The 27981-nt window shown below is 39.4% G+C and overlaps 1 protein-coding gene across 2 annotated transcripts; it reads left to right on the top strand.

Moving 5' to 3' along the window:
• Positions 1 to 86: 86 nt before the first annotated feature.
• LOC121653712 (protein FAM163A-like) lies at positions 87 to 27760 on the top strand. 2 transcript variants are annotated; one of them, XM_042007363.1, is made up of 5 exons: positions 87 to 589; positions 23907 to 24003; positions 24085 to 24106; positions 24632 to 24746; positions 25711 to 27760. In XM_042007363.1, the coding sequence occupies exons 4-5, from the start codon at positions 24654 to 24656 to the stop codon at positions 26107 to 26109; spliced, it is 492 nt and encodes a 163-aa protein (XP_041863297.1). In that variant the 5' UTR covers positions 87 to 589; positions 23907 to 24003; positions 24085 to 24106; positions 24632 to 24653; the 3' UTR covers positions 26110 to 27760. The 2 variants fall into 2 exon arrangements, with proteins under 2 accessions (XP_041863297.1, XP_041863298.1); XM_042007364.1 differs by having other exon boundaries at positions 23907 to 24106.
• The last annotated feature ends 221 nt before the right edge of the window (positions 27761 to 27981 follow it).

The raw sequence follows: 27981 nt of genomic DNA, 5'->3' as shown, positions 1-27981 counted from the left end.
TCCTGTAATGGAACATAACACCTATTTTACCAGGGTGGTTGTGTGTGATGCGGGTCGGCTGTCCTCCCTCCGCCTCCTCCCAGTTCGCCCCGCTTTGGACTCCGTCATTTCGCTCCCCTATCCCTCACTTGTTGGATGTGTCCATCCAAATTCAATTGATTTTACGCTTTTTTACGGTCCTGTTACCTTCTTGGAGTGGTGGGAAGATTGCCACCGTGTGTGAAGGAGAAAAACGTTTTTCTTGCGCGTAAAAGCGCCCATCTCGCAGCGTATAGTCCTCATCCCGTTACCCGTTCGTTTTTGCTCCAGTTACCGCAGTGTGACTGTGCTCCCCTGCTTCTGGTTGTCTCCACAGCCGTCTGTCTGACCTCTTGCAGCTGGCCTCATAGCGGTAGTGTTTTTTTTTTTTTTTTTGGTCCTGGTAGCGTCGTGCGCATCGGACTCCGGCTCATCCTTGGAGAAGTTCCGCCGCAGTCCGTGCACAGCACTTCTCTGTCCTGCTGCTGCCTTAAAGATACTAGTGGATTTTTAAAATCTGGGTCCACAGGATAAGCACGAGACGTACTATCGGACCATGTAACTAAATCAGGTATGTGCTTTGATGAAAAGGGGTTGGATGTTGCAAAATTGTCTAGTGGAAATCCATTTTTCAGACTCTGCATTCAGTAATTAGTGCTTTTAGTTGTGTTTTAAGAAGTGCTCAGCTATTTATAGTGGTGACATTTAGTACGACAAGAAATACTGGATGCCTTGTCTGCTTTATAGAGTAGATGAAGTGACAGAGAAGCATCTCAGCAGGACATGGAATATTGGGGTTTTGCCATTTCGCTGCTGCTGCTGTGATCTTCTGTTGGCATTTAATTAAGACTGAGCTGCTTTTCTGTCTGAAAGGATGATGTAGGCTAAGGCAGGCGTTTAAAAGTATCGCACAAAGCTTATATAGACCTGTTTTGACCAAAAAGTGCATAAAGTGAAGGTTGAGTGTGAGTTGAAGCACCCTCACTGCTGAGGTTGGAGATTCGGTAAACACTGGGACTACTGTGGAGTTTAAAATACAGGTACTGTACAGCCACCCTTTAAAATATTATCAAATAGTTGTAATTCACTTCTTTTAAATAATAAAAATGTATTAATTCCATTTATTTTTAAATACACTTAATGCGCTAGCGTCATCACTCCCTTTACCCCTCATCTTAGCTTTTATTTTTTTGTACACCAGTTTGAATAATCTGACCAAATAATCTATGTCCCATATATGAGAAAGCTACTGTATATATATATATATATATATATATATATATATAAAACAGATATCCTTACATTTTGCTTTAATTGCTTTGCAAATAGTATAAACTAGAGCTATTTTATGTTTTGTCTCTTGAACTTAATTTAATTTGTTAATATACATCTGTATACATTTTTTGTTCCTGCAATCATGTCCAAAGGTGTGCAAAAGGATTGTTGCTGTGGCATTTTTACTTTCAAAATGCTCCACACATTCTCTGTTGGGGATCATCCATAACAAGCAACCTAGTTCAGTACCTGCACCCTGCAATGTGGTTTTATTGTGTTGTAAAATGCTGGATATCTCAGGAAAAAAATGTGTATGCTTTTCTGCATTAATGCTGCCATTACAGGAGTTTAAATGAAGTTTAAATACCACTGACACAACTCATAACAGAGCCTGGCTTTTGGACTTGTTGATGATTTCAGTCAAGATTATCCTTTTCATCTTTTGATCTGTGTACACAACATCTATTTGTTCTGAAAAAAATATCTTGAACACCAATTCTCTGATGACAGTTTCCACTGTATGATGGTCCATCCCAGATGCTCCTGAGCCCAGAGAAGTCAGTACAAGATTGATGTAAAGCTTCTTATTTTACACTGTAAAGTTTTTACTGGCATTTTTGTCTATTTTAGGCTCCTGTCACTGCTCTTTATGCTCTGAAATTTCTGCAGATTATTTGAATTGTTACATAATATTATGCACCATGAAAAGAGAAATATGCTAATTTTGGGTATTTAAATTATTTAGCCACACATTTGTTCATAAAGTGAAGTTGTTCCACCCATCTTTGGTCTCAAAGATTCAGCTTGTTGTGGCAAATTCCTTTGCAACAAATCATGATTACAGTCACCTGTTGACATTACCTGTTTTAATAATTTTTTTTACTTGTTCTAAATGACCTTTGTTAAAGCTTCTTCTGGAATCTTTAGAGGCCTGAAAAGCCAAAACAGATGTATATTACCAAAACAAAAGAAGTTGCTGAGATAAAAACATGAAATGTTTCTGCCTCATACATCATACAATTAAATAAAAATCACAGGAAAATGCAAATCTTAGCTTTTTTTAAATTTGGATTGTCAAAGAAAGATTCATGTCCACTTTTTTTTTTCAAATCTTGTGCACATGGCAGCTTATGTACAATAAGGGAAGAACATTGATCCCTGACACAGTTGCAGCAGGTGCTGCGCTACTATGACCCATTTCTCACACAGGAAGGCTAGAAAATACAGCCTGACTAAATAACTGAGAAGCAGCCTCTGTGCACCCCCCTGTCTTCTCCTGCCTCCCCTCCACCCTCAGCTCCTCCACCTCCAGTGTGGTACAACAGGAAGTGGGCTGATTTCCCATAGGAGATTGCAGTCAGGCCTGTGACAGCTAATGCAGCAGCAACAGACAAATATGTATTAAATACACAGGTTATAAAATGATCTGATGTGCCTACACTTCACAACACTGATGGAAATGATAACTAGCTGCCAGCTACATTTGGCTTGTCAGTACTATATTGTTTTTTAAGTGCTTCTCTGGCTGTAAAACTAAATCTTTGATAAATCTTCATTAATTCAGGCAAGTGTTTGCCTAAACTGCCTTATTAACTCTGACACTGTCACTACTGGGAGTTGAGTAACAGATGTTTGTGCTTCTTATGTTTTTGCTGGACCTTGTGCGGACCGATGAAAGCTTTTCAAAACTTGTCGGACTTCCACATCGTTGGATTTAATGAAGCAGAGGCAGCACACTGGACATAAAAACACACAACCTGCAGATGTATGCTATTAAGCCACTTCAATCCTCACGACAAATATTGACATATTTTTAAGTTTCCAATGATAAATCTTCCTTCAACATTTTCAAAAATCTGAGCCATACTCAGGAATTTAAATTAATTAAAATTGTACACTGCCTGACTAATTTGAAAAACCACCACCAAAGAAAAGGTCAAACACTCCTAATATTTTATTAAACCTTTAGCTTTGATTACAGCAGTATTCACTGCAGCATTGTTTCAGTAAGATTCAGCATTGTCACAAGATGTATTTCCATCCAGTGTTGCATTAAGTTTTCATCAAGATCTTGTATTGATGATGGGAGAGTTTGCCCACTGTGCAAAGTCTTCTCCAGCATATCCCAAAGATTGTCATTGGGATTCAGGTCTGGACTCTGTAGTGGCCAATCTGTGTCTGAATATGATGTCTATTTGTCCCTGAACCACTCTTTCACAATTTAAGCCTAATGAATTCTGGCATTGAACATGCCCGTGCCATCAGGGAAGAAGAAATCCATTGATAGAATAACAAGCTCATTCAGTATATGCATGTAGTTAGCCGACCTCATTCTTTGGATGCGTATTTGTTACTAAACCAAAACCTAATCAACTGCAGCAACCCCAGATCAAATAACTTGCTCCACAAGTTTGTAGTGTAGGCACTAGGCATGATGGCTGCACCACTTCATCTGCCTCTCTTCTTACCCTGATGCTCCCATCTTTAGGCTCAGTATAGTCATAAATATTTTGCAGCTGTAAATGAATGTTTACAACTAATTTCAAAATTTTAAATTAAATTATAAATCAAGTTTTGTCACCCTGTAAAAACAAATCTGCTTGAGAAATTCAAGTTTGTGAATATGTAGTAAAGGATTTGCATGGTTGTAACACATCTGTATTTATTAAAAAAATAAATAAATAAAAATAAAAACAAAGCAGAAGTGCTTTTGCAAACATCTGTTCACAGATGCAAAGCAAACAACTGCCTTCAAGACTCTGAAGTTGCGTATGCTTTATACCTTTTACATGCTTTTGTCTTTACACCTCTATCTGTTTGGATAATGGCAAATCAAGCTGTTTAATTCGAGCAGATGGCTTCCTCTCCTTCCACGCTGCTGCAAGCTCTAAAAGGGCGTTGGACATTTTTAAACCCAATTTTAGTAGTTTCTGCATCTCCTTAGATGTTTTCTCTGCTTGATGCCAATGATTTGACCCTCCTTAAACAGATTAGCATCTTTTCCACAAATACATCTTCTAACATGGTTGTTTAATAAAAAAGAAGCTTTCCTTTACATCAGTTGAGATTAAAGATAATCAAAAAGAGAAGTAGACTAAATGAATTCCTCCAGTTAAGCACAAGTAGTTTAACTTTATTGTTAAGCAAGACCCACAGTCTTGCATCATGTCCACATAAGTTAAACATCTGAGGGTTTGTAGGCTTTGAATGTGACATTATGCAAACTGCAATTAAAGGAAAGTCGAAAGAGTGTGCCAACATCATGTCAGTCTCAAATGTACTAAACTGTGTGAGGAATTTCAATGAACCATTTTTAAAATGAAGCAAAGTTAATGTTACTATATAGAAGCCTTGTCTGTCCCAGAGTTTTGTCTGTAATGTTTTCTGGAGGCAGACAGCTCTCATGCCTTTGGTTGTAAAGTCTTATCCCTGCTGACAATCCACTCAGTGTACTTTCTGGGACAACATGCATAGAAAAGTGTTTTTCAGTCATGCTGGTGGTATATATAGTGCATGAATGTGTGTGTGCAGGCTTGGGGTGAGTGTGGGTGAGGAGGATCTCAAACTAACTTGAAAAAGGAAAAGTGTTCCAGTGTCTCAGAGGTAGTGTTTGAATAATTCATAAGTCCTTAAGGTTTTTTTTTCTTTTTGTAGTAGCTGGATTGGTTTTTATATAGTTGGGAGTTGAGTGCACTGTAGTCACACATTAAAGGTGAGACGAGCTGTGTCCAAGCTGCAGTGCAGCAACAGCAGGACGGGCTGCCAGCCTCAGTTGGTCAGACCAGCTTATTTTAAGATTTATCAAAAATCTGAGCTAAACTTTTGAAATAAAACACAAACAGTTCCAGTATGAGTATCTGATGGTAGTTTGAGCTAATACATTTTATACAAATAATGTGTAATCCCATTTATTCAAAAGCAAGTTGTCCACCCTGCATAAAGACAACAGCCTACTTCCTACTCTGGTGTATATCAAGATTTAACATGATCAGAGTTAATGTGGCTGAGCCTTACAGATTGTTACTTATGTTTGGCACCAAAATTATATTTAGGTCTACATGTCCTCTGGTTTAGCCTCAAATCATACAAACATAGCATGTTGGCTTGCAGGATGTGTTGCCACCCTGATCATGGTGGGAACCTATGACTGGGTTCAGTTAATTTCTTCAAGTCATGTTACATTCCAGCATTGTGGATCTGTGATATGTGAGCTGCTAAAATAACCCATTTATGTAATCAAAACAAGCAGTAAAACAGGTTCATTTCAGAAAACAGAAAACATTTTTCGTGCACCTGCTTTGATCTTGAGGATGCAGTGTTTTCTTGAAATGTGTTTTTATGGCATAAACTAGTGACAGAAGCACAGAGAAAACAAATGGAGTTTGGAACATCCCTTAAATTATAAAAAAAATTCATAAACTGTGACTTCCGTTGCCAGTTGGACCAACAGATTGACCAAAAATGTAGTCATTTGTTTATATACGCATAAAAAGGTGGCTTTTGACTGATTGATTCACATTATTAGTCATGGAAGCTATTTTTCCAATTAAATAAACCCTCATGACTGACATATTCCCAGATATGATATAATATCTCAGATATTCCCAGAGATAAAGAATGATATGTATTTCTGCTTTGTTCTTTCTTAATGGCCGCTGCAGTTTTTTCTTCCCTCAGGCTTGTATAATTTATACCGCCGCTGTCTGGCATCATTATGCTGCCAAGTTTATTTGCTTCATTCATGTCAGTGGAATCGTGTCTGATTTTGGTGGAAATGAAACCTACTATTGTTATTGGATCTCTTTAAGCTCAGATTCTTTTCTACATTTTCAAACAACAAACAATCAATGAAATATTATCATAAAAATAAGGAAATTATAGAGACACAGGGTCAAGGTATAGGAGTACATCTGCAGTGCTACTGGTGTTAATTAAAAAGGCATTTCCATTTATAAAGCAGGGATGTTCCAAATTCTAATTTTGTGGGCTCTGGTGATTCACATGTGGTTCACAATAAATAGTTGAAGCATTATTTTGAAGTTGGAATGTGTTCATATGTTTCTAGTTCTAGTTTCTTTCTTCCACTGCAGGCTCTGAGTAAGTAAAGAACAACAGTCTTCATGTGGAAAAAACCAGTAGCTGCTTGCAGCTTGCTGTTGTCATGCTGACTGCACAGATTACAGGAAGAGAGGTGTGTGCATAGTTGGAGGAGAAATACTCTGCTTTCCCAGTGCAGTGTTTTTTTCTTTACTTTGCTTCAAAACAACAGAAGTCAGAAAAAGAAAGAGGTTTAAAAAGTTCCTTGAATCACTAACAAAATCATCGCTGAGTTAGGCTGAAGCATGACGTTCACTGCTGCAAGGCACAGTCCAGTCAGGCCTGCAAATATGAACATCTGAATAGATCAGTGTTTCTCAATCCTGGTCCTCAGGGACCACTGCCCTGCATGTTTGTGTCCAACTCCAGTACACTTGATTCATATTAACTGAACTGCTTGTCAAATTCTTTGCAGGCCTGCTATCGAGCCATTCATTTGAGTCAGGTGTGTTAAAGATGGACACCTCTAAAACATGCAGGGCTGTGGTTCCCGAGGACCAGGATTGAGAAACACTGGAATATATGAATATGCAGACACAGCCTTACATTAAACATCCTTTCACTTTAGTAATACAGCCATTACTTATGCTTATATTTATTATAAAACAATCATCATGCCTACATTTACTTTAGTTTCATGATGTTCCTTAAATCTATAACATTATTGCAATTTTTTACCTTTGAATGCATGCAGTAACTTAGTGTAATGTCAGGCTAACATGGCACCCACAGATGTTTCTGCAGGGATCAAACACTTGTTTGTCAGATCAACTCTCAGTCATTGTTGCTTCATGTCATCTTAGACTTGTAGTTTGTCTCTTTTGTAAATTCTCAATTCACTTAATGAGTGAGCTGGACTTGATTTGATCATGGAACAGTATTCTGGGTATATAGGATTTTTCCAGCATGTCCAGCTTTCTGAAAGCAGAATAAGATGTTTGGAGCACATAACCAGAATTCTTCCAAAATGTAATCATAACTGGGATAACAGACTTGTCAACACACTCAATCTGTGCAATATCTGAGTAAATTACATGAGAATGACTGCCCCCCGTTCTTTGATCTAAAGAAAAATGGCAACCCATTCTGACAGTCTTCTACTCAGTCCATTTATCACAATCCATAAAAGACAATTCAAGGTTGGCTGTGGCTCAGGAGGAGAGTGGTTATCTGTCAAGTGAAAGGTTAGTGGTTCGATCCCAGCTTGTAGGGGTGAAGACTTGCAGTGTAAAAGTGCCATATAAGTAAAACCCATTTGAGTTTGAAATCTTTACCTAATAAATCTGGATTTAGTTTTTATCAGTTATTAATGATGAGGGCATAATGAAGATTTTTCTCATTAACTCTTTATGCACTAAAGTCACTTTTGACTCTACAGACGCGTTCATCCAACATCACACAGCTCTGATTTGAAATTCTCTGAAGTTGGTTAAAGCTCAAAACCAAAAGGTGCCGGTTATGTACTCTAACTGTTTGGCGGGTTGGGAGTACACTAGGTAAGACTCGCTGTGCGCGCCCTGTGGCGTGTTGATGTGAACAAAGCTCTGAAGTGGGTGAAGATAAGGCCACAGAGAGGAAGTCTTGTTGGCAGAGCCGGAGGCCTGTGGAAGAAAAAAGCTGTTATCTACTAACGTAGCTGTGTTGTTGCTGCTGGCTGCTCTGTCTGTGGTGAGTCATCAAAAACACACATATACACTTTCAGACGTAGTCAGGATGACAAACGTATGCACACAGTCAGGCAGCCTTAAAATGACACAACAGCCTTTGACATTGACATACACTATAAGATACTCGCCTTGAGAAACTGATATAACCCTTTGTAAGTCTTTGTTAGTAGAATAAAACCTTTAAAAATGACATACATGACTTGATAGTTGAGCTGGAGTCACTTGAGTGTTTAAAACTGCAGCTGGAAGTGAGTGATTTCCTAGCAGTGGCTGATCTTTTGGGAATATTACTGCAAATGTAATGTTCTTTTCTACGGTGGGTAACAAAGAAGGTTTTTCCAATAACCAAAAATTAATTATCTTAAAATGAGCTTTTGGTGGAATAGATCCTGAATCCGAGATTAATTCTTTAAAAGGATTTTTCTTCCTAATTTGTAAAAGGAAAGGTTTAGCAATAAGGGGACTTGTATTGCTTTTTTGTGCACCATGTTTCTTCAAGTTGAATAATCTTATTGCAATGCATATGAAGATATTGATGTTTTAAGATGAAATGTTGTAACTGCATATTAAAGTGACTTTGTTGTCTCCAATACAAATCACATTTCTTTTAAACAAAAACAGGAGTGCTTCCATGTATGAAAACATAAATGACATTCTCGATGTAAAACTGTTACCTGACAGATGAGAGGTTGTTTGTCCTGGAAGTGTTTCCTCTTCTGTGTCTCGGTCTGACTGCTGGAAGGATTGCTCAGCAGATTCACTTACTGTCCTGAATGCTGAAGGTCAAACACTCCTGGCTTTAAGCCAGTGGTTCCCAAACTGGGGGGCAGGGCCCAGAATTATGACAGGGGGGGCATAGCAAGGCTAAATAAAACTTAGATTTTGCACTACTAACAAAACATGAACAAATTTGTGAAACTACCAGTGAACAACAACAGAGATTTCCATTACCAGAAAAAAAAAAAAAAAAAAAAAGAAAAGACAGGAAAATATGATGAGGCATATCTTGCCCTAGGCCTGACCAGGTAATGGTCAAGTAATGGTAAAGGTCAAAAGTAGGTAGTGAAGAGAGACCACAGTGTGTTGTATGTCTGAAGATATTAGCATCTGACAGTATGAAGCCAAACAAGTTACACCACCACTTGGGGACTTCTCATCCTGAACACAAAGAAAATCCTGTTAATTACTTAAGATATAAAGCTACTCAACTGTCATATATTACAGAGTTGTTTTACTAAAGCAGCATCCGTCTCTCATCGAAAGCTCAATTCACCTGAAGAAGTTTGCAGAGTTTCCTCAAACTGTAGCAGAGGAACTGATATTTCCTTCTGCCACTGACATGGTTTTAACTAAAGTTAATAAAGTAGCAGCCAATAAAAAAAAAAAGACTATTTTGTGGCACATTACTTCGTACATTTCTTTGTAAGCAACGGGGTGCATGTGGTAGTGGGTTGTGGGCGGGGGGGACTTTTGGAGTCAGACTGATTTTAAACACTAGTTTTAAAAAGATGATTTTTTTCTAAGTCAGTCAAAATCAGAAATTGTCAAAAAATGTTAGCAGGACAAGTTAATCTGAAGTCATTTAGGATGAAACTGAACAATTTAAAAGTTTAATTAGATCCTTAATCTTTAGAAAATAAGCAGCTGAAGCTGTTACACTTATGTAATAGCTATGTCATTAGTGTAATATATTTCCTCTCAACCTGAGGCTAATTCTGATGTTGACGGTTAATTTTTAATGGGAATACAAAGATAACACTGAAACCTAGCTTTTGCTCCTATTTTTACTCTGGAGGAAAGCCCTGCCTTCCTTATGTTGTCCTTATTTGCTTCCCCACTATAAATTGTAAAATGTTCATGTGAATTTATGCAAATTTACAGTTCATGTTGCAGTATTCCCATTAAAATGGAATCCTGATTGTTTCATTTCATTTTATGAGACCTCCATGCCGACCAGCAGAATGGACGTGCAGTAATTACAGCTTCCATGGCTGCGCTGTGCTGGTCGTGCACGCAGTGATGCTGCACCTCTGCCAGATGTGAAGAGATGCTGGCAAATCGGATGTCAGGGGTAGAGCTAAGCAGCTATAATAAAATCCTTGTAAAAATTGTAGCGCAGAGGGATACAGCACATTTAACATCAGCTATTTTTTTCTGAGCAAGTTCTTTTCTGGGAATCTGACTAAACACAAATTGAGTGTAAAATTCTCAAAGTGGGAAGCAGGACTTACATGATAGGAATCTGAACAAGGGAATGCTAAATGATTCCAAAAGATGTTTGGTTGTCTAAGGAATGAAGTTTACAACCTATCCAGGTTGTTTTTTTTATTGTTGTATAGTTGCATAGTTATTGCGACTTAATTTTATACATCTATTAGATATTCTAAAAAAGAAAACTCAGAGAAACGCACACATACAGCTTTTGCAAGTTGGATTTAAGGATAATATTTTTGACGAGGATGATAGGATCAGGAATGAGCACATCAGAGAAACAACACATATTAGATGTTTTGGAGTCAGTCAGAGAGGCCAGACTAAGATGGTCTGGACATGTACAGAGCATGAGTAGTGAATATATTGGCAGAAGGATGCTGAAGTTGGAACTACCAGGCAGGAGGCTAAGAGGAAGACCAAAGAGGAGATTTATGGATGTAGTGAAGAAGGACATGAAGTTAGTTCATGTAAGAGAAGAAGATGCAGAGGACAGGGTTCGAAAGAGACAGACGATTCACTGTGGTAACCCCTGAAAGCAGCTGGGAAAAAAAGAAGAGGAAGAAGGCACCAAATGATATTATGTGGTTAAAAAAACTTCATATATGGTATCATTCTGCTTTAATGATGACTTCATTGATGTGCTCATGCAGCCTAGTCTCACTAAAAATGTGAAAAATACACCTTTGTCCACTTTTCCAAAATGTATTCGAAGTCAGTTGTTTTAGTCATGCAGCATTCATGTGATAAGAATTTGTGGTCAAGTTAACACCAGTGAGATGTTTCATAATGTTGGAGCAGTGGGACATGCTGACAAATGGAAACTTAAGCTTCATCTTTGTAGGGAACAGGGAAAGGAAATCACAGCAATTGTACAGTTTCTGCGTGTATATTGTGAAACGTCAATGTTTTTGTGCTGCGGATCAATGGAGCATATATTCAGTCATGGGGTCACATCAAGGCATGCTCAGTAAAGCACCCACCAACATATGAGCACATTTGCCAGCCTTTGAACTCAGTGTTGATAAGTTGGATGGTTCCTCTTCTTATCAGTTTCGAGGACACAGTATCTATGATTTCCACAAAAAGATGTTAAATGTGTTGATTTATCAGGCTTCAGGACAGTTTTCCACTTCACCTCAGTCTGTCTGAGCCCAGAGGATGCAGTAGTGTATCTAGATCTTGCTTATATAATTTTCTTTTTCTTTGCAGTCGTTTCTGGAGAAATTTCTGAGAGCATGCAGTTATTTGTACTTCAGATTCATGTTTGGCTGAGAACTTATAAATAACACATATTCAATATGTTTTTTTTTTTTCATTCATGCACAAGCTTCATCATATTTCTAAACCTTTTATCATTATTTTACCAATATCGCATGTAACCTCAATTCTGCTATGACTGCATGGTAAGAGTTGCAGCTAGCACAGCTATGAAATGTTGTTCAAATATATGAATTTTTTTCCCCTTGTCTTTTCCTCTCTAAAGAGAAGATTTAAGGATTAACATAACTCCTGGAAACCAGTAGCAGATGTCATTGAGTATTTTAGTTGTTATCAAAGATTCATTAATCACAAACATTTTTGATGTAATAGTACTGAAAGCTTAGTGAAAGGTTAGGAGCCAGATTGAAGAGTTGATACTGGCCAGGATAACTGGAGTTATTCTTATATGAAAAGGGAGGAAATTGAATTTAATGTATTTATAGAAATTACAGATGGGCTGTTAAACATTTTTCATTCACTCTGAGTTAAGGTATTGACCACATCTTGGGTCACAGCGAGTGAGTAAAAAGGCTGAATCAGGAGCTGGCAAAGCTGTGCAATACAATAGCCTGGAGAGCTGCATAAGAGCATATAATATTCACCAGTTATAAATCTGCCAGCTGCACGTACAACTTCAGAACATGGCTCAGACTATATTGAGAAAAATTCCTCAACTGTGTGCCAACTCTGTTGTCTCATCTCCTTCCATCTGCACAGGAATGAAGCGTCTCACTGTCTTTATTAATCATGTACATTCATGAGGCCAACAGGATCATTCTGGAGAGTGGTTCTTTATGTTCATTGCATTCTCTGCCCCAAAATGACCAAGAGTGAAATCAAGTAATTGAACAAAAATGTTCACTGTCATCAATCTCTGTCTTTTGGGCTAAAACTGCTGCAAGAACTGAGGAGGGAAGATGTGATAGCAGCTGGTTGAACTAGGATGCCTCTGTACATGAAGGGTTTTAGAGAAATCTGCAAGTGTCAGTCCACTCATCAATAGGAAGACTATTTTAAATTAAGCATCCAGTTAAAAGCAAAGATCTGATTAACTCCTCAGATAATGAGGTCTACTGACTTTAGGGATTTAGTGGCTGTTCCTTCAGCACTGCATTGAAGTTGACACAGCTGTGGTCTGAAAGATGTTCACATATGTTGGCTGGATTGTTGTAAAAGTTGGTGCTCAAACTTTAATTCCTAGTTGTGTTCAGTACTAATTAGCATATATTGACATGATGTGATATAGACTTAAGGCATAGTTCTTTTACATTTATACTATCAACTTGAAAGCGGCTCCACAGCAAGTACTCAACATGTGAACTTTTCACCTCACAACAAAAAACCAAATAGGCCGAATGAGCATCTCATATTTCATCCAGAGGTGTCACTATGCTACATTTTCCAGTGCAGCTATATTACACCATAACCATGTTTTTCTTTTCCTATATACGTCTTATCATTGATTCTACTTTACATTACACTTCCACCCACATTTGTGTTTATTTCACACCCACACATGTGCACAAACTGGCATTTACTTATACAGAATACACATAACCAAAAACACACACAAATTCCCACATCGGGCTGCAAGACTATAGAGAGAGGACACAGATAGAGGAAAGCTTTTGGAACGCCAGATAACAGGATTAAACTAATTACATTTCAGCTGTGACCATGAATCCTGTTTGGATGTGTGACTTGTTTTCTACAGTAGTCATAGAGCTGTGGATTTTGGATTACAAAATGCCAGATATTTGTTGAAATATGGTTGAATTATTGCCTGGTCATAGGATTTGGATCTGAAATGCAAAGACACTAGAAGCAAAAAAAAAAAAAAAGAGAAAAAGTGAGTGTAATAATTCAACTGAACAATCTCACATTATCTCACAAGATATACAAAAGCTAAATGATAACTGGAAAGTTGTGTTGTTAAATTTCTTCTGATCTACTTACTTTTTTTTGCAGCCACAACAGCTTGGCACCTCCTCCTGATGCTGGTCACCAGTCTGGTCACAGCTTGCTGTGGAATGGCATCTCATACCTCAACCAGGAGTTGTTTAAGGTCAACCTAGATTGTGTTGGTCTCTTGAGAACAAACAGAACGCCCAGGCTAATCCCACAAATGTTCAGTTGGGAGTCTGTGCTCAAGGCAGGCCAACCCATCCTCTCTAAATTCCATAGGTTCTCTGTGATGAACCTCGCTCTGTGGGGGGGAGCTTGGTCATCAGATTCTGGAGATATGAGATCACCACCAACTTCAGAATGTCATTCTGTTATGTTTGTCAGTTAAGTGCCCTTCAGGTGCCAGTCATACATCTGTGACTGACACACAACTGGCAGCAAATGAATCTTAAAACAAGAGAGCACTCCAACAGGAGAATATTGCAGGAGATTTTGGCATCATTACTGAAGGGGCAGTACCTACACATTTAGCTATGTTCCTTATTCCACATAGCATAATCCTTACAAGATATACCTCATCATGATGGTAACTAATCAGGCTTTCCAAGGATGTGTCATAAATGCCAACTGGGATTGTTGAAGGGGCAATATTGTGGCCTAAACACAAATTGTCTTATTTTTGTGTGAAGTATGCATTTATATATATGTGTATATATATATATATATATATATATATATATATATATATATATATATATATATATATATATATATATATATATATATATATATATAGATAGATATATATATATATATAGCTCCATCATGACTGATGGCTGTCAGTGGAAAACTGTCAATGCAAGCTAAAATGTTACAATCACATTCTTTAAAAAAAAATAATGGCTTGTCCAAAACTAACGTTAAATGTGCTGAGCACAGAACACTCCAGCTGCAATTTGAGACAAGTCAGCATACAGAATAAACTTCATCATCAGTTCAAGTTTATTTATATAACACATTTCTGCAACAGCAGTTGCCCAAAGTGCTGAACAATAGAACAACAACAAACAGAACACTCCACAGTTAAAAATAAAACACTACACAATAAAACAATTAAAAAAACAAAATTAAATTATAAAACTGGAATAAAGCAAAGTAAAAACATGCAAATGTGAAGCTTATTTTTGTTTAAACGCCATTGCAAAGAAGTGGGTCTTAAGTTGAGACTTAAAACCATAGATAGACTGAGCAGCTCTGATTTGAAGTGGCAAGCAGTTCCGCAGCTTAAGAACGGCAACCGAGAAAGCTCTGTCACCCCTGGATTTGAGTCTAGCAGACGGGACCTTCAGAAAGAGCTGTGAAGAGGACCTCAAAGTCCTGGCTGGAGCATGCTGGTGTAGCAACTCCAACAAATACGGGGGAGCTAAACCATTTAAGGCTTAAAAAACAAATAATAAAATCTTGTACTGGGTCCTAAAACTAAGAGGAAGCCAACGCAAAGAGGCAGCCACAGGGGTGATGTGATCACGTAATACGGAGAGCTGCAATAATCTATGTGAGGCATGATGAGCAGGTGAAGGACTTTTTCTAGGTCATGCTTAGGCAAACAGGGCTCTAACTTGCCAAGCAGCTTCAAATGGAAGAAAACGCTTTTGACTACAGAATTAACGTGCCGGTGGAAGTTAAAGGAGCTACCAATAATCGCACCAAGATTTTTAACATGGGTTCAACAATCCAAAGTAAGCAGACCGAGAACATTTACTGTAACATTTAGAAGCTCAGAACTTCCAAAAACTACAATTTCAGTTTTTTCCTTATTTAAGTGGAAAATGTTTAAATCCATCCAAGCTTTTAGATCACACAAGCAACTGAGAAGATTAGTCAGAGAATCCCCCTGTGGTTTTAAGGGGATATAGATATAAACATCATCAGCAAAGCAATGGTAAGCAGTACTGTACTTCTGAAAAACAGACCCCAAGGGCAGCATATACAAGGGAAAAAGTAGTGGACCCAAAATGGACCCTTGTCGGACCCCTTAACTGAGAGGGGCTGCAGCTGAGGAAAACTCCTCAAGGTGGACACAGAAAGACCAATCCAACAAATAAAACTGAAACCAGTGAAGGACAGCGCCTCTGATACTGACACACTGCTCTAAGCGTGTCAGAAGGAATGGGTGGTCCACCATGTCAAAGGCTGCAGTTAGTTCATTCACCTAATGGAGACATACCTTATTGTCATGACTTTATATGGGTTAATTATTTACTTATTTTCTTACTCAGTTATTTATCTATTTATTTTCTGGTTAGATGGTAGTGGAGTAGCAGAAAGGTCCTGAGCCTGAAGCTTGTTCAGCATTTTTCTGACAGAATAAAAAGTTTGTTGTGATGGTTTTTATAGGAGCTTAAAAATGTTGAGGAGGAAACTAAAAATTTCCTTTCAATCTGTGTCTCTCCTAAAACTTTAGCTGGCATCATTCTTTCTGCACTATGTTTACACAGCACTGAAAACTGCTGCAAACAGCATGGCTTCCTTAAACGAAGAGGAGTTTAATCAGGCTTTACATGTATCACACTGCAGTGTCAGCTTTAATTGGATTAGATGTTTGTGGTAAGTATTGAGGTTTAGTGGTGTTACTTAGTAAATGAATTGCTGGTGTTTTTTGCACACCAACATAGAAAACTCTATCGTCAACTCTAATGGATGTTTTATTAGGATGCTGTGATTTATATACTAAAGATATGTCTGTCTAATGTATGTGTTTGTGTGTGTGTGTGTGTGTGTGTGTGTGTGTGTGTGAGAGAGAGAGAGAGAGAAAGAGAGAGAGAGAGACGGAGAGTCTTATCAGTGTTCAGGGCTCTTCAGGCAGTGAGTGTTGGGTTTGAGGGCCTCTAACCAGCAAGTTTGTCTCAAAGTGCCTATAGAGCAACATGCAAACAGGAGATAAAAACAAATCTGTGTATTATCTTGTGTGCGTGTGTCTGAGTAAAGGATGAGGTGGTGACAACATTGACTGTGTTTTCATTTCCCCTTTGCATGATTAGTCACTGTGCTGGCATTAATTATGAAAAATAGTTCAGTGTGCCTAGTCTGCAATTGCATGAAGTGTAGTGATTAATGGTTTTACGAAGAATATGTCAGCTGCAATCCTATTTGGTCTCCAAAACTAATTGAAAATAGTGTACTTTCTGACATAAACATGGTTTATGAGTTTGGTGCCAGCGTAGAACTTCATATCACAGCCTGTGGGAGAAGCACAATCCCCTTTTCTTCTCTTCTGTGGACAGTTAGACAGAATTTTTGGCTCATTGTGCTTTTGATGAAGGAACTGATGTATATCCTTGTGACAATCAAATATTCAAGAGCACTTGTGTTGTGTTAGTTTTTTAGTTAACAAGAAATGTATAAATATTGGAAATGCACTGATGTTAAGCATGGCTATCATCCAGAAACTCATCTTAACCTACTCTCAGACAAACAAAACATTGGATTAATAAATTAAATTGCCACAGGGTCAGTCCTGTCATCCTTATATATGGATGCAAGTCCTAGATAATCATATACAAGAACTGCTCAAAAGTACTCAACACTCTGAACTGCTGTAACAACTCAGAAGGTGTTTTTATTCTGAGCCCCTCATCTATAAAGGCACCAAAGCTTTGTGATTGTGCTATGGCAATACTTAAAATAATAGGTGTGATATGTGATGAATAAAATGTACCAGTCTCTCCATGACCTTCATGGTGTGAGAGGTCAGGCCAGTAGCACTGACCTCTCACACCATGAAGGTCATGGAGAGACTGGTTCTGGCGCACCTCAGGCCACTGGTGAGCCAATCACAAGACCCCCTCCAGTTTGCATATCAGCCCCATGTTGGGGTTGATGATGCAATCATCTACTTGCTGCAGAGGGCCTACTCCTCCCTGGATAGACCTGACACATCAGTCCGCATCATGTTCTTCGACTTCTCCAGCGCCTTTAACACCATCCAGCCTGGACTGCTGAAGGCCAAACTGCTGGACATGTGGGTGAGTGCTCCCCTCGTCGCCTGGGTAGACGACTATCTGACGGGCAGACCACAGTTTGTGAGGTTACAGAGCTGCGTGTCTGATCGTCTGATCAGTAACATTGGGGCCCCCCAGGGAACTGTGCTGTCTCCCTTCCTCTTCACCACATATACATCAGACTTTAAGTACTGCACTGAATCGTGTCATCTGCAGAAATTCTCTGATGACACGGCCATTGTGGGATGTGTGGAGGGGGGGAGGGAGGCTGAGTACAGGGACCTGGTGGACCGCTTTGTGAGGTGGTGTGGGGAGAACCATCTACTGCTGAACGTGGCGAAGACGAGAGAGATGGTGGTGGACTTTAGGAGGAAAAAGCATCTGCCCTCTCCTGTCTGCATCAATGGGACAGATGTGGACTCAGTGGACTCATACAAATATTTAGGCGTCACACTTAATAATAAGCTGGACTGGTCCACCAACACAGACGCCATTTACAAGAAGGGGCAGAGCCGGCTTTACTTCTTAAGGAGGCTCAGGTCCTTTCACGTCTGCAATAAGATGCTGCAGATGTTTTATCAGTCTGTTGTGGCGAGCGCCATCTTCTTTGCTGCAGTGTCCTGGGGTGCGGGCATCAAGGCAAAGGACTCCAACAGACTGAGGAAACTGATCAGAAAGGCAGAGTCTGCTGTCGGCTCTAAACTTGTCACCCTGGAGGAGGTGGTGGAGGAGAGAATGCTGGCAAAACTGCTGGCAATCAGGGACAACCCCTCCCACCCCCTCCATAACACACTGGACAAGCTAAAGAGCAGTTTTAGCAGCAGACTGGTCCAACCCCGCTGCTCTAAGGAACGGTACAGGAGATCGTTCCTTCCTGCTGCAATAAGACTCCATAACTCATCTACCTCTGCCAGAGACACGATCACACAACTGGACTAAGTCAACCACTGTACTTACTGCAATCTATAGTTGTCTCAATTCACTCTGTATTTATATTTTTTTATATTTTTTTCTCTAACTTATTTCACTCTGGATTTTTTATGTTATTACTGGACTACTGTAACAACGCAATTTCCCTTCGGGGATAAATAAAGTTGTCTGTCTGTCTGTCTGTCTGTCTACTAGCTGCATCTATAAAGGGGTCAAAGCCATTTTAACTTTGTCTCGCCAGTGTGTGAAATAAAGTGTGATCTTATGTGTGACAGAACTACAAAGGAAATAAATTTTTGGTCTGACATAACATAAAGCTGCTAATCAAAGCAAAGTTCTATATTCTCAAAATATCAATAAAACATGTAATCTGACTGTGCTTTACGGAGTTAGATTCTACAACTACAATGCTCTGATTGTTTTTCTTATTTTTTGTTTCTCTCTCTCTCTCTCCTTTCTCATTCATCGATAACGTTCATTACAAGCTAGGTGTTAGCATAACTAACACTAGCAGTTAGGAAGGCAAATAAAAACAGATTCACCGGAGAAAACTTTAATGTGAAGTGATGTTACTTCTTCTGTCCTTCTCAGTAACACACTCTGTCTATGGGGCACCCTCTTTCAGCCGTTTAAAAGAAAAACCAGTGTTAACCTAAAAAGACATTTAGCAGACCTGTCAGTAAATATTTATGAAGCTTACACTCACAACTGATTCACAATGGGAAAAAATTGTAACAAACCTCACACATAACATCGGTAGAACAGTTACACCTGAAAAGGTTTTATGCCAGAAAACTGTTTGGGACATTTGACTATTAATTTGAACTTTTCCTATAGGGACTGCTGCTGTCTGCTGTCTAACAACTAATTCTGTCACCAATATTTTATCCTCAGTAGAACACATAAACTCAAATATTTATCTAAAACAACAAGTTTGAATTGTGTGTGCGTCTACATTTGTCCAATTGTGAATCAGTTGTAAGCGTCCTGCAAGGTGGTGTGATGGTAAGCATCATTGCCTCACAGCAAGAAGGTTCCTGGGTTGAGTTTTCAGCTTCCTCATACATTCCAAAGACATGCATGTTAGATTAATTTGTCACTCTAAATCCTCCCTAGGAGTGAGTGTGAGTGGTTGTTTGTCTCTCTGTGTTGGCGCTACGATGGACTGGTGACCTGTCCAGGGTGTACCCTGCCTTTCGCCTAGTAGCTGCTAGGATAGACTCCAAACCCTGCAACTAATTAGTGGGTATAGAAAATGGATGGATGAGCTCGGCTTAAAAATTATGCCAGCAATACATCTCCAAAAAGTTGGAACAGGGCTTTGCTGTTGTATAGCATCCTCTCTGCTTTTAACAACAGGAATTGTGGTGATCAGTTGCTGCACCTCTGGAAGAGGAATATTGTGCTATTCTCCTGTAATAATGGATTTTAGCTGCTCAATATTCCTGCGTCTTCTCTGCTCATAAACTGAGTGCTTATAACAAGCTGGATGGTCCATTTTCCCTGCAGACAGGAGGATACAGCATCTATGATTTACAAAAAGAATTTCAAATATTGATCAATCTGACCACAGAAGACGTTTCCATGTTGCATCAGTCCAATTAAATGGATCAGAGACGGTAGTGGGATTTCTGGATCATATTTACATATAATTTCTTTGTTGTAAGATAGACCTTTAACAGGCACAGCAAACTGTGCTCACATACATTAATTGCTGCATTCCTAAGCCATGCAGTGATTTCCATGACAGAATTTAGCATCTGTTTATTACAGTTCCACTAAAGGGACTGAACCTGAACCTTTTTATGATATTATGCAGTGTTTATTGAGAAACATTATTCTGAAATTGCATCACAATTTTCAATATAGTTTTTTGTAGATGATTAAACTCACTCCAGCTTTACTTCTGAGAGGCTTTACCTCTACAAGGTGCTCTTTTTTTTATATCCAATCATTACTGACCTGTACACAAAATAAAAATATGAAATACTGGTTAGATCTAAAAAATCTTCACTAACTTGCAAATTTGACACATTTCAGTCTGTTTGCATGATATTGAATGAAATGAATGAAAAATACTTTATTAATCCCAAAGGGAAATTCAATATTGTAGTAGTAGTATTTTTTTTAAAACAATCACATTAATTAATTAAGGGCTTTGTTCTTCAGCCTGATAGCTGCTGGAAGGAAGGATCTTCTGTATCTCTCTGTCTTGCATCGGACTTGAACAAGCCTCCCACTGAACACACTCTGTTGTTTCGTCACGGCGTTGTGTAGAGGGTGTGAAGGATCTTCCATTACCTTCGTCAGCTTGTACAGAATTCTTTTTTTGATGATCAACTCCAGCGGCTCCAGAGTTACTCCAAGCACAGAACCAGCTTTCTTGATCAGTTTGTTAATTCTTTTCAAGTCTCTGGTTCTGATGCCGCTGCCCCAGCAGATTGCTGCAAAGCTGATTGCACTTTCAACAACAGACCTGTAGAACATCTGCAACATTTTGGTGCAGACGTTAATAATAATATTACAGGTACTTCATAAAGCATAAATAAATGAAGTCTGATGAGTGAGTCAGTTCAGATTGAAGCTGCTTCTCTTCTCATTTTGCAATACAGCTGGCTTCTCATATGTACTTTAAATTAACTGTGGCCCAAATCTAGGGACAATATTTCTGAAAGAGTATTTTATTTATGTGTTTCTGTCTGTATATTGCACTTGGTGACCGTACTTTAGACCTGACTGTGGGATGATCAGGTGGTCAGTACTGCTGAGGGAATGGTTGCTTTTTCTGCTCATCCATCTTAGAGCTGTGATGGATGTCATCTATCACATTACATTACTGGTCACTGCTACAAAGAGGCTAAATACAGGTTTAGCAGGGAAGTGGACACTGCTAGATCACAGCACTCTGAGAATATGCGACAGGAAATCTCAGAGAACGACCCGGCCTCAGCGTGGAGAAGACTTAGGCAAATGACCAACTACAAGCCCAAAACCCCCCACTCCACTGACGACCTGCGAACAGCCAACCTCTTAAATGGATTCTACTGTCGCTTTGATGGACCATCAGGCAGCCCTCACACCTCCACCAGCCCCAGTCCCAACAACAACAAAGACTCTTACCCCCCCTCCTACCCCGCCTCAGAGGAGAATGCATCATCAAGGACTTCCACAACGCCCCCCTCCTTCCCCACCCCCACAACCTTTTCCATTGGGGAAGAGCAGGTGAAGAAGCAGTTCGAACGTGTGAACCCCCGGAAAGCCCCCGGCCCAGACGGTGTCTCTCCAGCCACCTTGAGACACTGTGCAAACGAGCTGGCCCCAGTGTTTACGGACATTTTCAGTGCCTCACTGGAGGCGTGTCACGTGCCGGACTGCTTCAAAAATTCCACTATAGTTCCTGTCCCCAAGAAGCCAAGGATCACTGGACTTAATGACTACATCCCTGTGGCACTGACCTCTGTGATCATGAAGTCATTTGAGCGCCTGGTTCTGTCCCACCTCAAATCCCTCACGGCCCCCCTCCTGGATCCCCTGCAGTTCGCCTACAGAGCCAACAGGTCTGTAGACGACGCCATCAACATAGCCCTGCACTTCATCCTGCAGCATCTGGACTCACCGGGAACCTACGCCAGGATCCTGTTCGTGGACTTCAGCTCTGCCTTCAATACCATCCTCCCAGACCTCCTCCAAAACAAGCTGTCCCAGATGAACGTGCCTGATCCCATCTGCAGGTGGATCACTGACTTCCTGACGGACAGGAGGCAGCACGTGAGGCTGGGGAAGAACATCTCGGCCTCCCGGACCATCAGCACTGGCACCCCCCAAGGCTGTGTACTTTCTCCTATGCTCTTCTCCCTGTACACCAACTGCTGCACCTCGAGCCACCAGTCTGTCAAACTTATTAAGTTTGTGGACGACACCCCCGTTATTGGACTCATCTCTGACGGGGATGAGTCTGCCTACAGGATGGAGGTTGAACGTCTGGTGTCCTGGTGCAGCCACAACAACCTGGAGCTGAACGCCCAGAAGACAGTGGAGATTATTGTGAACTTTAGGAAGCACACAGCCCCACTCCCCTCCATCATCCTGACTGACATCCCCATCACCACTGTGGACTCATTCCGCTTCCTGGGTACCACCATCACCCAGGACCTCGAGTGGGAGCCCACCATCACCTCTGTCATCAAGAAGGCCCAGCAGAGGATGTACTTCCTGAGGCAGTTGAAGAAATTCAACCTGCCAACAAAGACAATGGTGCAGTTCTACACAGCCATCATTGAGTCCATCCTCACTTCTTCCATCACCGTGTGGTACGCTGGAGCCACCACCAGGGACGTACAGAGGCTACAGCGTATCGTGCGCTCTGCTGAGAAGGTGATCAGCTGTACTCTCCCATCTCTCCAGAACGTGTACGCCTCCAGGACACTGGGCCGTGCGGGCCGGATCGCAGCCGACCCTTCTCATCCTGGTCATGGACTTTTTGAGCCACTCCCCTCAGGCAGGAGGCTACGGTCCATCCGGACCAGAACCTCTCGCCACAAGAAGAGTTTCTACCCCTCTGCTGTTGGACTCATGAACAAGAACTCTAGGCCATAAACGCTCTGTCTCAGTCACAGGACCTGTGCTTCATGCAAAAAGAGACAAACATACCAAAGCTACTTTACTGTCACTTTAGCATACTTTCTGGATTATGCTCTAATTCCATACCCATCCTGTATATTTTGTAATTTTGTGTTAAAGTGTAGAGACTTTATTTTGTTTTAAAATTTTTATTTTATATTTATTGCATGCTTAAACTTATAACTTATATTGTTTTTATGTCTGCACCAAGTACCGCAGCATTTTCCTAATGATGTGAACCTGTTCACTCATATGGCAATAAAAAACCTTTCTGATTCTGATTCTGATTCTGACACATCAGTCTGTTCAAATGTGAAACAGATTAAATCACAAGTAGGAGTCCACACTATAACCGTTGAGTGTATGCATACCTCCACATATTTCATATATGTAAATCACTAATACTTTTTTCCCATTATGCTTCCATTTTCCTTGCCCTACACCAGTAGGCCTCAAGCCTCCACCCCAATCTCACGTTGGACATGTTTTTATCAGCTGTAATAGATTTCACTTCACCTGGACAAGCCTTGGACTGCAGTCTACAGTAAAACCCCAATCAACTGGGCTCCTTGCTACTAAATCACTTTTACTGCTGCTGTCCTGTGATACTGCATGTGTGTGTTTGTGTGTATTTCAGTGTGGATAAAAGAGAGATGTTGCTCAACAATATAGATTTAATAGGATTTGAAGACTTTGATGTGTTCAGCAAATGTCAATGTTTCTATTTTAACATGATGACTATCTATTTCTTTTTTCCTTCTTAGGCTCTCCGGGAGGAAATGAATTTAATAACAAGACATTAACCAGTCTGAGAGATAATTTTATGTTCTCTTGTTGCCACCTTGTGGAGAAAAGCAGATACAGTTACTCAATTTCCCCATCTTCATTTCCTCCCTTCCTTTGCATGTCTTTTCCTCAGATACATTCAGTCAGAGTGGCAAAGAAGGGTGACGTCTCTCCAATGAACTCTCACCTAACTACCGTTCACCCATTCGACATTAAAACACTTCTGTGATGTGAGTTTGTCTGATAGACGTCATTTCTATTTAAGTATCTGCAAATCATTAAATATATAACTCAAGTTATTCTACTTTCAGGTGTTAAGCAGCTTTGCTGAACGTGAGTATATCAAAAGAAAAAATCATAACAAGGTCTATTATACAAGACATTTATCTTGAGGCAAATTCATTTTAATTGCACTTATAGACATTTACAATAGTATTTAACAGCGAATTTAGCCACTGTAAGTTTTGTGTGTGATGCAACGTAGAAAATGATACCAACAATTTAAAGAGGTTGTTCATATTTGTTTATTCCACAATATGTTTATCTGCAGAGAGGTGTCATTTGGTTATAAATGCAGATTTAAATGTGACTAGTCATTGATCAAACTGTTAAAAAAATTTCTACTTAAGATAAAGTGACATATCTTTTAATACATATATAGGCCCTTATGTTCGTTATAATACTGCACCTTGTGTTACAAATAAAGCGTAACTACACTGAATATATCTTCATTTAATTGTAGACCATTGTTTTTTTGTTTGTTTGTTTTTTTTTTTTGTTTTTTTTTTGAGTAATCTTCATATTGTTGAGCATTAAGCTACCAATTACTAATGATGTCACTTCCTGTGTCCACACCAGAGTTTGATGGAGAGCTGGTCGGATGACAGCTGGAACTGTTGTCATAACTGGAGGAATACTGGCCACAGTGATACTTTTGTGTATCATAGCCGTGCTCTGTTACTGTAGACTCCAGGTATGATCTCACTATGTATATGATACAGTAAATATCTTGCCAACACTTTGAATCATTAAACTAAATGCAGCAATGATTTCACCAGAGGGAGGATTCAGAAACATGGTGCCAAGCAACAGTTTGAAAGTTGAATAAACTGGTGATTGTCAAGCATGGGGCGGCAGTCAGTGGTATAGAGGAAACAGGAAAGTGGAATAATGAGAATAAGCAAGCCTGATGAAAACATCCTAGTCAGGAATATGAAGAAAAACAATGCAGACATGGACAAGAGAGCATGGCTAAACAGTACAAATACAACACAGGTCAGACAGTTCAACAAGGCAGAAAGAGAAACTGAAATGCAAGGGATGCTATGAGAAACAAAAGCATTAAATAATTGATATCTTAAGAATAAGAGATTTATATCTTGCCTTTACTTAAGAAATGTGTATTTTGCAATATGCACCAGACATTTTCAATTTCAATTGTGAGAAGTTAAGCCTTCCCTCAGATCAAGTTTGAAAAAACAGATGCCACACTTTTTAGCTAACTTTTAAAATTCCTATTAGGATTGTGATTATGTTATTAAGCCCTATTTTGCACTTAGTAAGTAAGCCAAGATATTGCTGTATGACATAATAAAGCCAAAATGCACTAAATAAAAAGGTCTTCCGTAAGGTTTTTTTTACTAGCTTCTGACTTTTTGTAAAACATTTAAACTCCTCAATAACTAATACATCTAAGTTCTGTTTTACTTATATTAATCAGACAATATAAAATATATATAAATATATAAAATAAAAATGGAGATAGCTAATAGCTTTAAATAACAGAAAATCTCTTTATAGTTATTGCTAGACAATAACTGGTCCGGAGGAGAAAATATGCCATGAACTGATCAAGTTTGCTGTTTCCATCCATTTGACTTTTGTGTTTTGTTTGAAATTTCGTGAACTTTTTACACACCAAGGCTTTTTCTCTGTAGTACTACTGCTGTAAGAAGAATGGGTCTGACAGCGGCTCCATCTCTCAGCAACACTTCGCCTGCAACGCCTGCAGTATGTCTGGCCTGGATGGACCCATCATCACTCCGCTGTCTCTGTCTCCACCAGAGCCACCTAAATCCTCAAATCCTACCAAACCCACAGGGGGGCGACGCAGCTACTGTCCCAGCTGCTCGCTTTATGACTCACCCTTCTACATCCGTACCACTGATGAGATGCGCAATGGTGGTGAACGCATCACCTACATGCCCACCCACTATGACAACCAGGCTCTGGCAATGCCACTGCCTGCTGTCCGAGGCTCCCTGCTGAGGGACACCCAGCGAGGCCGGCCTCCTGATTTCTACACCAACACCCGGGCAATCAGCACCGAGGTGTGACCACCCTATGTTTCCATACATTTCCACACCACTAACACAACTGCAAAAAAAAATCTTGTCTCTCACTGCAGCTGCCAGAGTGTTAGTGGAGGTGACATTATCACATTTATTAAAAAATGTTGGGTTCTGAAAGATTGGACAGTCTCAGCCAGCTGTTATTGATTAAAATGATAAAGGACCCCATTCAAACAGAATCCCTCACATCATACTATTATTATTTTGTTCATAGATAAATGTGTCTGTGACAAAATGTCCTTTTATTCTCCTACAATAAACACAAGCCTGTTGACTATTACTGTGTTTAACAACTGAGGGCTATCTTAGACCATTTATTATTTTATCATGCAACATATCTTCCCAAATGATCGCTTTCTGCTTATCATCATAAGCAGAAAAGGAATTGAAATATTTTTTTTAAATAGCCACAGAGGAAAAGTCTACATCCCCTGGTGGATTTCTGGAAATGTGAGTTTCAGAAGACGTGCAGTAGAGCGGACAACTGGAGAGTTCTCTATGCAAGCTGTCCAGCAAACTGCTGAAGCTCTCCTTCAGCAATTTTCATCCCATCAACTATATTTGGGGAATATTATAAGCACTGTCCCCACCTTGTGAGATGTTAAAATGCTCCACATGTAGATAGACTACCCAAGCATTTAAAAAGATGGAATATGGATACAGAAGTTCTAAGTTTCTCCCTTGATTTGGAAACCAGTATGCAAGCAGTGGAGCCCGAGCCTATGGAAGCAACGGCTGGATGCTTGAAATGAACTTATTGAATTTCTCTTTATTGACAATAATGCAAAAAGTTTGACATGTACATATTAACTAGAAGGCAATCTCTCAATCCCAACGTGTTCTTTTCTGAGACTGATGCACGCTGGGATTTGAACCTTTTGAATGAGGGAGAGTGATTTATGGTTTGTGCTATTTGTCCACACTCTCCCTCTCTGTTCCTGTGTACTCTGATAATGAATATTTGAAATGCAAATAATCACTTTTTTTTAATTTTGTGAAAAGTAAGTATACAAATTTATGTCATTAAAAGCTGTTTCACACTCCTCGTTTTTTCATGCAGCGTCGCTTGCCTTCCCAAATGATGCTTCCTGTGAAATTGTTTTTTATATTTCTATGTACAGCAAGATCAGGATTCAAAGCAAAACAGACAAAATGCAAGAAACCACCAAGACTCAAGTGTCAGTAATAAGACATTTAAGACATATTTAAACATGTTTGGCTTTCTCTTTTCAAGCATTTAGCATAAATGTTTTGTTCTAAGATCTTTTCACCAGTGCATCATTTAATTTTTCATTGATACAACATTAAATAAATTCTAAATGCAGTGCACCTTAAGCTGCACCTTTTATCTACTTGTCAGGACCCCTTCACATTGCAAGTGGTTTGTTTTAGTTAAACTAACAAAAGTCAACAGATTTATTGAAAACTGGAAAAAAATGTTAATAAAAAAAAACAAAACACACAAGCTATCACATAGGCTGAATTATATGAAGTACACAACTGATATTTACAGTATCTATACTAGCTCCCTACTTTGACAACACTGTTGTCATTATTTATTTATTTAGTGTTTTTTTTTTTTAAAGATTTTTCAAATGTGGTCAAAACAAATTGTGAGAAAAACAGTAATATTTGATGGGGTCACCTTTTGAAAATTAAAGATTTGTAATTGCTTGAATTTACTGTTGTTTTGTTATTGAATAAATCCACTAAAACACACATACACACACACACACACACACACACACACACACACACACACACACACACACACACACACACACACACACACACACAGAGAGAGAGAGAGAGAGAGAGAGAGAGAGAGAGAGAGAGAGAGAGAGAGAGAGAAAAAGA

Source organism: Melanotaenia boesemani, chromosome 14 (assembly GCF_017639745.1).
Source record: "Melanotaenia boesemani isolate fMelBoe1 chromosome 14, fMelBoe1.pri, whole genome shotgun sequence".
NCBI classification, from domain to species: Eukaryota; Metazoa; Chordata; class Actinopteri; order Atheriniformes; family Melanotaeniidae; genus Melanotaenia; species Melanotaenia boesemani.
This window is presented reverse-complemented; position numbering and strand designations above follow the sequence as displayed.